Here is a 13,282-nt window from a genome sequence, read left to right as displayed (position 1 = left end):
TCTAAATTGGTTCTGATGCTGACTCAAGTATGACCTGCACCAACACTTCAAATTTTTCCTGGTGTCATCAGAAAAGGACACTTTAACTTTTTTCATTGATACTCTCCTTAAAAAAAAAAAATCAGCATCCTGGGTAAATACTCCTAATCCACATTTAGCTCTCCTGGAGTCATGAGACCACTGTCACCAAAGCTGTGAGCAGACACTCTCAATTCCAGGTTTGCCTCCCAAAAAACAAAACCAAAAGGCAACCCAGGTCTTAGGGGATGATTATTTTCTTTCCAGAACATTTCTTTTAACCAGTTAACTGCCATGATATTTTGAATTTAATTAAAAAAGGTCCGCCGCTTGCGTCTATAGACGCTTATGGCGTACAGATGGTTAAAAATGATATCCAAGCCTCCCACCACTTTACATCCCTAAGAATAGCGTGCCTTTACAAATGCACCAGGCAGTAATACAAGCCTTGCTATCTTGTGTGCTCGGTAAACACAAATTCAGCTCTGAAAGCCCTGCTAGGAGATCACCTTCTCCAGGAAGCCTGCCCTGGCACCCTGTCCTCAAAAGGGCAATGACGTCTTTCTGTCCCTCTTGCTATTCCTTGAACGTCTCTGTCCTGCTGCCCTCATCACATGATGTTACCATTGTCTGACTCCAAGTCTGTTTTATTAGCCTGTGACCTCCTTTAGCTGAGCCAAGAACACAGTGGGGATTCAATGCAAGTTAGTTAAACTGAGCTACTCAACAAGAAAGGGCATTTCTCAGTAATCCACGCATTTAAAGAAATTAATGCAGTACGAATTATTATTAAATGAAGTAATATTTTAAAGGTAACTGGCACTGAATTCAGTTACTTTACCTGTGAGATCCTTTTCTCGAAATTGTACAATGGGTAGAACCATTGTGTCTGCCAACTGTTTAGCCAGCTCTGTATGGAGAACGTTAAGCTAAAAGAAAGAGAAATCTATTGAAGAAAATTATATCCACTATTTTACTGAAACTATCTTATTTTACCAAGGAATCGCGATGAACACTTCCGAGTGGTTAGAGAGCTCAGTTATACTTCTTTGGCAAATAAATACCCTCTTAAAGCAGTAAATGATGTTGGCCTAGAGCAGTGGTCGGCAAACTGCGTCTCGCGAGCCACATGCGGCTCTTTGGCCCCTTGAGTGTGGTTCTTCCAAAATACTGAGACTTCTGCGCAAGGGCCACGAAGTTTCAATTGCACTGTACGTGTATGCCCGCACGTGGTATTTTGTGGAAGAGCAACACTCAAGGGGCCAAAGAGCTGCATGTGGCTCGCGAGCCGCAGTTTGCCGACCAGGGGCCTAGAGGTATTAAACGCTAAATGTGAGGTTCTAACTGACCAGTTAAGTTTGCTAAAGGAGTCTGAGCCATAGTTATCGTTTGCTTACTGTGCAAACTCTGGCTCGGTGTTCTCAGTCTAAGCCACACCCCCTGGGGAGCAAGAGTGCTGTGATGTGCTTGCAGTGAACACAGCTCACTGGGTGGAGCGCTCAGCACAAGTGACAGCCTCGCCAGGCCACTGTGAGCTCTCTCACTTGCAGAGGGCTGCAGTCACACTTGAAAGGCAGGCCTGCTGGGAGCCTTCTAACCCTGAAACTACAGCCAGCTGCGGGCGTGGGCCTGGGAATATGCTCCGGCAAAGAAAGCTCCCTACTGAAACAACTCAGCCAGACCCCAGGCCTCTGCTCTTTAGAAAAAAAACCTTTCTAAGAATGAGACGACTGTATCCAAACGTGACCCTCCACACCAGACAGTTCTAACAGCTCTTGATTCTTCCTCTCTTTCTCCCCTTCTATCTCAAGGCCTTGCTAAATCCCGTCGCTGTCAGTGGTCAAGGAGAAATAAGTGAACCCCATCAGCACCACCATTTGGAGCATTTTCTGTAGGACAGCTTTCCATGCTTTAGTTCTCAGTCTTACCTGCTCTGTGAGTTAGGCATTATTTATTATTCCTGTTTTACAGATAGGCAAGTAAGTGGCGTGACTAGGATTTAATCCCAGGCTATTAGAATCCAAACGCCGTGCTCTTCCTATTCCACTGTCTGAGATAGAGTTACTTTTTCATGCTCACAAAGCTGCCAAAAACTTCAAATGTTTTGGCAGCCAGACAGTAGCAATTAGAAACAAACACAGTGGAAGGGATCTTCCCTGGGCCCAGACTTGCAGAGGTTACTGAGGATGCCCCAGGGTTCCTGCTGGGTGAATAGGGGCGTCACCCAGCAATCACTTTTTGGAGTAAACATGGGGCAGTTTCTCTCAGTAATATCCAAGTCTCCTTCTACACAGAGGTCTCCCCAGTCCTCTGGTCCTTCAGGGCTATTCCTGCAGAGGCTGCTTTAATAAACTTAAAGCCTTGCCCAAGGTCGACCCTTCGCCAGGCAAGGAGCTACAGGCCGAGCTGGTAATGTTCTCCCCATCTGTCAATCAAGCCAAGGCATGGCAGCTTTGTCCAGCTGGAAATACACGAAGACAGTCACGCCTCTAAATTAGCCATCAGGATAGAATGTGTTAATGATTTTTCCTGAATAACTTCAATAAGAAATGGACTGTTTTTTTTACTAAGTTAATTGAGTGAAAGTCAACAAGTGTACCTACTATGTGCCTGTCTCTGGGCTCAACATCTGATATACATCATTTCATTTAATCTTTGTAACATTGTAATTAAGTGGGCTTTCCCACAGATGAAGAACCCAAAACTCAGGGAGATAAGTGGCATTCCAATGGTTATGCACTTCAGGAATGGCAAATTTCCTAGCTACTCATTTTCTTCCTACTTTCTTCTTAAGGTTCAAAGGGTGCGTGCCACCCACTTTTTGCCTTGGGGCTTTGGAGAGGTATGGGACAACCATTTCTAAACACAGTGTCTTCTCTGAGGAGAGTGGACAAGAGTGTAGATGACCTCTTGGCACTTCCGCAGTGTCACAGAGAAAATGGGGACCCATCCTCTTCCCTGCATGGCTGCTGTGAGGATAAAGCAGGAACGTGAATAAAAAACACTCAGAGCAGAGGGCCTGACACCCACTCAGCAATGGAATCCATAATGACGACGACTTCCTGTCTCAGATGAACTCCAAGAAAGTGACTAAGAAACCTTGCTTTCGGGGGAATCACCAATGCCAAAATCTCTGCATGCCACTACACGGAGATCTGCTTCCAGGACATTCTATTAAATATAAGCCGCACAAACTACTTTTATTTGGAGTTTTCTTTAACTTCGGAGTCAAATTACTTGTCTTGAAAAGTTTTCAATCTGGTATAGGCCCAGGTAGAAAAATAACCTCAAAAGCGACTCCCCTCTTCCCTGAGCTAACTGCTCTCACTTCCATCTCTGAAAATGCCTTAAGGTGCTGAACTTCCAGGAGGCCATGATGCCACTAGACAGTCACACTTCCAGGCCCCCATCCTTTGAGAGTGATTTACTCTCCACTGAAATCATCATCATTTCTGCCAATGAAAATATGATTGCGAGTAAATATCTTTATCTGGAAATCTTGGTTCTGACGACTACCCACATGTCCTTAGCCACTGTCTTCCAGTCAAGAAAACATATGGCTTCAGTGGGTGTAGTTTTTGCTTCTTTCCCTGGATTATTTATTCACTGTTAATAAACATTCTTCTCCTCACTTTCCAAAAAAATTACTTTTTGCTCCTCTCTAATTATATTATCCATCCATTTTAACACACATTTTAAAGAAAGTCACAGTAGTGGGGTAGAGGATGAAGCTAAAAAAGAACCGGTCAACTTGTTCTCTGGTGCATCCTCAGTGCCCAGAACAGCACCTGCTAAGCAGCAGGTGGTCAATCACGGTTGTCGAATGAACTTGGACTGATTTGCTGAATGAATGGAAATGCTATCAGTACAATTTTACATGAATGTTAGTTTCTCATTTTATAATCTGAAGATAGTGTTACTTCGTATTAATGATTCAACAGTTCATTGGCATCTGCATATTCTCTTTTTTTGCTTATTCTTTGTCACGATTTTCTATGATAAGTTTGCAAACTCCTTGAAAGATGAAACAGTTTAAATCTACCTAATTTTGCAGAGGATTCTGCCCAGCACTAGTAGCATCTGAGCTCTTTTTTTTTTTTTTTTTACAATTAGGATTTATGCACTTTTCCTACAATAATACCTGTTTCCACAAACCTTCCAAGAAGATTAGAAGATTATACGATACAGCTACCAGAACATTTGTATGAAACCCTTTTCAGTGAGTGGAATCCTGCTCCCCCAAATAGAAATGTCCACCCCGAACATGTGAATATTTGAGAAAATGGTCTCTGCAGATGTAACAAAGGGTCCTGAGATGAGATCATCCTGGGTTATCCAGGTGGGCCCTAAATCCAATGACAAGTGTCCTTATGAGAAGAGAGGACACAGAAAAGAGAACAAACATGGGGGGTGAGGTGGAATCCGGGAAGAAGGCCATGTGAAGGCAGGGTGAGGTGGGAGTGATGCTGCCACAAGCCAAGAACCATCTGGAACCACCAGAAGCCAGAAGAGGAAGGAAGGATCCCCCCCATCCCCTAGAGCAGTGGTTCTCAACCTTGGCTGCACATTAGAATCACCTGGAAATCTTTTTAAAATCCTGATTTCTGGGCCTCTCCTCCGGAAATTCTGTTCCTTTGTCACTAATGTTGTGGCCCCAACCCATAACAAAGAAACAGAATTTCCGGAGGATGAGGCCCAGAAATCAGGATTTTAAAAAGATTCCCAGGTGATTCTAATGTGCAGCCAAGGTTGAGAACCATGGCCCTGCCAACACCTCAATTTCACACTTCTGGCTTCCAGAATTGTAAGAAAATAAATTTCTATTGTTTTAAGCCACATACTTGTAATTTATTATAGCAGTTCTGAGAGGCTAATGCACCCTCCTTAGGAAACTAAATTCTTGGAAATCTTTCTTTTGGTTTATTGCTCATGTATATCAAAACCCTTCCCCTCAAACTGGGAACATATGATAGCATACAATCTCTTTTATGAAACAAACCTTGGAATATCAACAAGTTGAGATAACATCTCGGATATTTAAGTAGGTATCTAAATATGGAAAGCGGACCAAAATAAAACAATTTTTTTTTTTTGCCATGTTGCTAACTTACCTCATCCACCACTTTGGAGAAGTAGTGAAGTGTAGAAATTACTTCTTCATCGCCTTTGCCAAGAGCAAAATTCTAAGCCCAAAGAATAAGAGAGCCAGGTATTATGGAATGCTTGGGAATTCAGCACCACGGCCTCACCCCACCACACATACCCTCCACACCAACTTCCTTTCTTCTCCCAAGAGCAGGGCACGCTAGAGCGTCTAGCACACAACTGCCCCTCCCAAACTATTCCTTCGTTGGCCATCACCCTCTGTTCAGACATCATGGTATCTGCACTTATTTCCTGGAATTGTTAGTGTCAATTCATTTGTAGTCTCTCAGGGACCATGAACTCTCCCTCAAGGGCAGCTGATTACTTCTGTAGACTAGTGAGAAGGCACCATACAGACTCTAAGATAATCACCAGTGAGAATTTATCAGGGGAAAGGAAAAGGCAAGAAAAAATGGAAATGGATTATGAAAAAAAAGAGAGGGAAAGGGGGAAGGAGGATAGAAGGTCTCTTAAAAAAGCCTTTGGAGAATTTCTTTTAAAGAACTCCAGTTAAGAAAGTCCTGAGCACAACATCACATGCCATATAAGTATCAAGTTACCTGTTTCTCATATGCCAGGAGCTGCTTAGAAAGCTGTTGAGTGGCCAGGCACATTTCATTCTGCGGAGAAGAGAAAAGCAAGTAAGACTTGTCCAATGTGTGTACAGTCACTGAAAAATGGCACCTCAGAGAATTCCTTTAAAATATGTGTGTAAAATAATTATTTTGCTCAGAAATTATTTGTAGAATAAAAGGTTAAAGCTTGTGCCCTGCCCCCAACCATTTACAAAGTATTGCTCCTGGTTACTGAGTCAATAAAGAAATGTAAGGAACAATTATAACAGGGTCAACAAAGACATGGTCCCCGTGTTCCCACAGGGCTTACTGGGAAAGCAGACATCAAAAAAGTAGTTGTAAGCATAATGAGAACCGCAAAGGGAATACTGGATGCATTAGGGGGTTCTGACAGGAAGAGCCGGAGGGTCTGTAAGGAAGAGATGCTTTAAGCAGACCCTGACGAAAGACTGGGAGTGAGCCATGGGGACAGCTTTCCAGGAGGGACTCTCCTGTGGGAAAAGCGTACAGCCTGTTGGAAGAGCTATACAGGGAGAGGAGTGGAGTAAGGGGTGCAGGGCACGGAGGCAGGACGAGGCTGGCAGGGCAGGCAGAGCTAGGGCACGCAGGACGCGGTGGCCCAGATTCAGACTTCATTCTAGGTGAAATGGGGATTTCAGCAGCACCAGGACATGATCCGATCATACCCAACAGCACTGGGTCGGTAATGATGGATTGTAACACAGAAGCACGGCTGCAAAGCCGGGGAGGCCCATTTTGTGCCAATTTTCACTGTCCATTTTCCTCTTCTCTTACTCATCCCTCTAATCTCTGGCTCCACAGCAGTTTTCTGTAACTATCCCCACCACCAATGCATCCAGCCTAGAAAACGTGTCTTATGTTTCCCAAGCTCGGTTAAAGCTTCTCTTTAGATTCACGGCTTATTCCTAACGGAAGGGCAGAGCCACCAGGTCTGACCTGCAGGAGATGGAGGTGGGGAGAGGAGGGGCCAGCCTGCCTTGGCCTTGGTTCTCCTGAGTTTGCTGTTTCATTAGGGGCAAGGCCTCAGTTCTGCAGAGACTTTTCTATTTTTCACGGTCCTCCTTTGCAAGACCCAGCAGAGCCTCATCCTCCTTTTTTGGACCCTCTTTACAGCCAGCTGGCTAACCCTTTCCCTGACTTCCTTCAGTTGCTCCAAGGAACAGGCATTAATGGACCCTGAAATGTGGCACTCTCCCCTTTTCCCCAAGATAAAGCCAAGCAAACATAATGAAAGTTCCTGGCTTTGGCATCCTACTGGGGTGCTACCCCTTTCAAAACTAGCCAGAGCTGGCAGCCAGGAGGAAGGCCAGTGACCAGTCCACAAGCACTGTGTCAGCATCCAGACAGGGATGTGCAGCAGTTCCCAGCACACGGCAGGCACATGTTTGGTGAATGAATGAACAAGTTTAGAAGATTCATCTGAATTCTAAGTTTAAAACAATACCAGGAAATCATGGTGTCAGGGAGGAAAATACTTCCTAATCCTACAAGGAAACGTCACAAATGACTGGACAAGGATGAAGCAACAGCCAGAAGACAGCCCATCTTCAGCAGTGTTGTTTTGAAGATCAGAGTGCATGGGAACAGGGTCTTAGCCCAGCCACTGGGCTAATTCTCAGCTACATCGGAGACTCTCTTACTCCTCTGAGTTAGTGGCAATGGGTTTAAAATGGATTTGTTCAAGCTACCTTGGCATCTGCCTGGGGCAGCACCATGCAGACTACACTTCATAGACCCACAGAATCACCCTAACAGCAGCAGCTAACATTTACAATTAATTTACAATTAATTCATGCCAGATGCCCCCTGAGTGCATTCCAGGCCTTAGCTCATTTAATTCTCACAACCCTGTAAGGCAGGTTCTAATTATTAACTCAGTTTTACAGGTGAAGAAACAGGCACAGAGAGGTTAAGCCACCTGTCCAAGGCCACACAGCCAGTCAGCAGCTGGGCTGGGATATGAATCCAAGTTTGCCTGATGCTTAAACAGTACTCTCTAAAATCCCAAGTCCTGCTTAGAGATAGTAGAGAAGATCTCTGCTTTAGGCTAGAGTTGACAAACTTTTCCTGCAAAGGGACAGACAGTAATTATTTCTGGCTTGTGAGATACATGGTCTCTGTCACAACTGCTCAACTCTGCGGTTGTCGCATGAAAGCAGCCAAACCAACAACATAAATGAATGAGTGTAACTTCATTCCAAAAACACTCTACTTACCAAAATAAAAAAAAAATAATAAAAATAGGACAGGATATTGCTGATCCTGCTTTAGACAGTAAATGTCTCAGAAGGCCCACCTCTCTGCCACTGCTCCCTCAGCAGGCTCTCCTTTAAGCTACACTATTTCAGATTCAAGAATCATTTTCTATTCTTCTAACTCATTCTTTTTTTTATTTTTATTTTTTTATTTTGGCTAAGTCTAAAATATCTCTCCCTCATATCTGTATCCTTTAGAGACTGGCCAACAGAGATGATGCCACCCTCCCTGCCTTCCAAACAAGCAAGGGCTACGGGCTGCTTGAATTCTTCTCTTCTTTCGAGCTTTCTGGTAAGCGCTGCAAATGTAATGGAAAAACCGGCCAGGCAGCTGCCAGCATCAGACTGCACCCAGGCTACAGGAGAGCATGTGTGTGTTGCTCACACACCCGCCGCAGCGTAGGGAAGCGGGGCACGACACACAACAGCTGCTCTCCAACACCGTGCCCAGTGGACTCTGCCACGTCTCCCCTAGAAATCCCGTATGAAGACGCTGTATATTTTCATGTGTGACTTCAGGCAGCAAGATTCTGTTCTATCAGCACAATTTCACTGGGAATAAGCCAGAAGCACAAAATGGTCCGTCACGCATCCTGAAAAGAAACAAACCTTCCCTGTACAGAGCACCTTACAAGACCAGCTGTAACCTGACTCACCTTACTGTACTGTAGACAAAGGTTTATGAAATGTTTACCATCATCAGCTAATTAATCCACACCCTGTCAGGTAAGTCCGCACAATTATCTCTGCAGCAAGACTTGCAAAACGAGCTTGAGTAAAGAGTAAATATTGGTCATCATCATAATCAAGATGGCTGCTAACATTTACTGAGTTCTTCCTAGCACGTGGCATTGTTGTTAAATGTTTTTCATATACGATCACATTATATCCTAACAATGCATCTACGAGGTAGAGAGGGACTATCAGAAAGGATAGCTTTCTAAAATCACACAACTTGTAACTGGCAAGGCAAAGACTTAAGTCAGAGCTGGCAGACTCAAAACCCAAAGTCCAAATTCTTAACACCATGCTATTCTAACCCAAAACCCCACACGACAGCTAGTTAGTACTCAGCGGGCAGGCCCTGTAGGGCCTCTGATAGGAACATAGATCCCACACTGTTCTAGCTGTGGTCCAGCAAAAGAGGTGGCCTCTTAGATCCTGAATGGGTTTGAGAGTCAGGTTCTTTTGATGCTCTGCAACAGCAATCTGCTTACTACCTGTGCTCCTTGTTGCCTCCTAAGAATTCTTTAAAAAGGTGACCCGGTGAAGGGTTTACTGACAGGATCTCCTATGTCAGTGATGGCGAACCTCTTGAGCTCGGCGTGTCAGCATTTTGAAAAACCCTAACTTAACTCTGGTGCCGTGTCACATATAGAAATTTTTTGATATTTGCAACCATAGTAAAACAAAGATTTATATTTTTGATATTTATTTTATATATTTAAATGCCATTTAACAAAGAAAAATCAACCAAAAAAAATAAGTTCGAGTGTCACCTCTGACATGTGTGTCATAGGTTCGCCATCACTGTCCTATGTTAAACAGAATTTCCAAAGGCTGTCGCCAAGGCAGGAAGACCGGCGACTGGCAAACATGAAAGGAAAACCGAGCTTTTGGCAAAGGAGTGTTTACCTTATGGTGGCACAGAGCGCTTCCCAACTGCAAAGGCCACCTGAAAGCCCCCAAGCCTCTGCGGACACGCCATCCATGCTGAGTGTGAGGGAGAGGACGGGAGCAGAGGCAGAGGAAACCCACTACAGTCAGCCAAAATGGAGGCATCTGCTTTGACCTATTCCAACTATGTGGCCATAATGTTGCCTACAGCCAAGGGGCTGACAGTCCCATGTGCCAGTTCGTACCCCAGAGCTGGGGTCAGGGCTCGCTCTAGCTCAGGAGACCTCGGGGTGGGAGGCACATGGGAGGAGGGGGAGTGCCGCAGGAACGGAGGCAGAAAGCTGAGTTTGGGGCAGGCCGTGATTCTGGAGGCAACAGGGAAGCCCGGAGGGAGTTGGGCAAGAGAATGACACGATCGGACATGAGCAAAAGAAAAATCATGAGTGGCTGTGGCAGAAGGAAACACTGAAGGGGACCATGGCACAAGGGTCAGGAGACCACTTGAAGAAGTCAAGTGAGAGATACAAATGTCTGAGCCCGAACCAGAAAGAGGAGAAGGTGGCAGAGATCTGCGGGGTATTCCTGAGGCAAAACAGCAGCATGTTCTAAGTGGGGAAGGAGGTGGGAGTCAAAGAAAACTGGGCTCTAGTCTGGATGATGGATGGATGATAGCGCCCTAGCTAAGGACCCGAGGAGGGGACGTTCTGAATTCAGTCCTTCATTCGACACCTGTGTGTCAAACATTCAGGGGGGGAGGCCTGGTGCTGGGCATGGGAGACAGAGAATCTGCTCCCAGGGAGCTCAGTCCGAAGAAGGACAAGGAAACCCCACGTGCTATATTGTAAGTGCTCTGACAAACAAGTACACAGGCACCTGGGCACACAGGTGCATTCTGGCCAGGAAGGGAGAAAAGTTAGAAAGGAAAGGTGTCAGGTACATCTCGGACTTGAGGTCAGTCTTAAAAGCCAGGAAGAGCATTTGGCAGGGGAGGGGGTGAGTGGGGGTGTCTGGCAGTAGGAATGGCATAGAAAGAAGAGCCAAGGAGCGGCTGATGCTCAGTTCACGAACCTCTGCTGCGCTGTCACAGGGAGCCACAGAAGCATCTGAAGCCAGGGAGGGAAGGGCGGTTCGGATGCGATAAATGTAGCTGTAGGGTGGTGCAGGGATTGAAGGGGACACCTCCCTGAAGACAGGAAGACCATTTAGGAGAATGCTGCAATAGCTCAGGTAAGAATATGCATCCATTCAGACACTACAGAGGTTTTTAACTTCTTTAGCCAATAGCTGGAAACAGAGCAGATCTTTCTAAGTAACCTGTCTCTGCTTTGTTAATGCCTGAGAAATGCGTACAGCTTCCTTCATTCGAAAAACGTATAATGGAGTACTCCATTCCCACCGTGTGCAAAGGCACACCTGACAGTGAAAAGACCAGATGTGACCCCAGGCCTGCTATAAAATGCTGAAGACAGCTTAGACTGTCACTTCATTCTAGCACTTAAGCTAAATAAAATTTAAAATCTCCCCCAAGCCACAATCAGCAAAACTGCGCACATAACTTTCCTCTAGTTTGTCTTGCCCTTTCTCTTCCTAAAACAGGTACGAAGGGCATTTGCTATATCAGAATACAGCAATTTACTACATGGTCCGATTTAAAATATCTTTTATGAACATTTATCATTTATTGGAAGCATAAACCTCGTTTTTAAAATATAATGAAAAACTACATCTTGCTAATAAGTACCTCTGTTTTTAAAAATAAAACTGTATCAATCTAATTCAACAGATCTAGGTATAAAGTATTTAAGGAACAATGTTAAGTAAACCAAGAAAACATAACTTAGTGAAAAAAGTTGAATGAAAACATTGGGAAATAATACTACATATATATAAATAAACCCATCAAAGAGGGGTCAGGAAAGTTTTTTTTAAAATTAAAAACAAAACAAAACACCTAAGTCTTTAAACCTGAGAAACCAATGACCCTGACCCAGCTGATGTGAAAGCTTGGTGCTGTTGCTGATTCTGGCAGCACTAACCAGCTGTTCCCGCTAGCCTCTGCTGCAGGAAATGCCGAGGCAGGAGGAAGGGTTTCTGGCTGGGAGGAGAACCCATGTGATGGTCATGTGGTGTGAATTAAAAACCAGTTACAGCCTTTTGGAATGCAAAACCTACTTAACTTTGGCAAAACGTAGTTTTCTGGCTCAAAAGACAAAACGCGTAAGAGAGCGCTTGAACATCTCCAAGCAAATGACTCTGACAGATATGGAAAGGCAGAGCAGAGACCCCTGGGAGTGGCAGAGACACAGTCCCTTAAGTCTTGGTGTTCTTACACCTTAAACAGAAAACAAATCATTTCACGACAATATTTAAATTGCTGAACAGCAAACAAGTTCAGATATAAGCCCAGTAAAAAAAAAATTTCTATTTTCTTCAATTCTGAATAATTAGGAAAAAATACGAAGACATACAATATAAATAGGGCTTAAAAAAATTGACAAAGTATGTGCCCAGTTTCTTTCTGCATGTCATACCAAAGAAGCAAGCAACATTACAAATCAACACAATTCATTTGGTCAAAGAATTAGTTCCAATTAGTAAGCTATAGTTGCATTATACATTTTAGCTTGCAAATCTACATCTCTGGCCTGACCTCTGGGTGATTGACATCCCAGCCATCACACACACACACACACACACACACACACACACACACACACACCCCCCTCTTCCTGTGTTTTCCCAACTATCCACACTGATGTTCAATTCAAAGACCTGGGCATTACTCTTGATTCATCCTTTACCCACCCGACCACTTCACATCCAATCAATTTCTGATCCGCGCACTAAATACCTCTGAAATTCATCCACTTCTTTCCATTTCTACTGCCACTAACCTAGTTCAGGCTACCATTCCCATGCTTAGTATTAAGGGTTTGGGCTCTGACTTCAGGCTGACTTGCTCTGCCATGTATTAATGGGATGGACTTGGACAAGTTACTCATCAACAGAATTCTTAATCCTCTAGACCTGTGGTCGGCCTGTGGCTCGTTGGGCCACATGCGGCTCTTTGGCCCCTTGAGTGTGGCTCTTCCTAAGCCTTAGGAGTACCCTAATTAAGTTAATAACAATGTACCTACCTATATAGTTTAAGTTTAAAAAGTTTGGCTCTCAAAATAAATTTCAATCTTTGTACTGTTGATATTTGGCTCTGTTGACTAATGAGTTTGCTGACCACTGCTCTAGACCTATATAAAATGAGGATAAGAATAATACCCACCTCACAGAGTTGTTGAGAATTTAAATGAAATGATCCATGTAAAAGTATTCAATAAACCTCAACTCTCACCATCATCCTCCTTTTAGGTGCCCAACACAATTCCGCTGGGTCCCCTTCTCTCCTAGAACTAACACTCTGAAGTAATTGTTCTGTCTCCCAGCCCAACTGTAAGCTCCTAATGGCAAGGACTGAGTCCACGTATGACATGAATAAATGACTAATAAAACAATGATGACAATAATAAATGATTATATAGCATATTAAGAGCTATCTATATATATATAAAAGTCAAGCGACCAGAACAACTGGAACGACCAGTCACTATGACATGCACAGCAGTGGCCAACCGGCCCAATAGGGACCCCGATAGGCCC

At 44.2% G+C, this 13,282-nt stretch overlaps 1 protein-coding gene across 3 annotated transcripts in view; it reads right to left on the bottom strand.

The window, feature by feature from the left end:
- APPL2 (adaptor protein, phosphotyrosine interaction, PH domain and leucine zipper containing 2) overlaps positions 1 to 13,282 on the bottom strand; it is a 33,552-nt gene that overhangs the window by 19,299 nt on the left and 971 nt on the right. For 2 of the 3 annotated variants that reach the window (XM_014535991.1, XM_014535992.1), the window contains exons 2-5: positions 10,700 to 10,814; positions 5,724 to 5,783; positions 5,130 to 5,201; positions 860 to 947 (exon numbers count right to left, since the gene is read on the bottom strand). In XM_014535991.1, the coding sequence (XP_014391477.1) occupies positions 860 to 947; positions 5,130 to 5,201; positions 5,724 to 5,783; positions 10,700 to 10,814 (335 nt within the window). The remainder of the gene's footprint in view (positions 1 to 859; positions 948 to 5,129; positions 5,202 to 5,723; positions 5,784 to 10,699; positions 10,815 to 13,282) is intronic. The other variant, XM_005861667.2, reaches the window with a different exon arrangement.

The sequence above is a fragment of the Myotis brandtii genome, unplaced genomic scaffold, assembly GCF_000412655.1.
Source record: "Myotis brandtii unplaced genomic scaffold, ASM41265v1 scaffold155, whole genome shotgun sequence".
Classification (NCBI taxonomy): Eukaryota; Metazoa; Chordata; class Mammalia; order Chiroptera; family Vespertilionidae; genus Myotis; species Myotis brandtii.
This window is presented reverse-complemented; position numbering and strand designations above follow the sequence as displayed.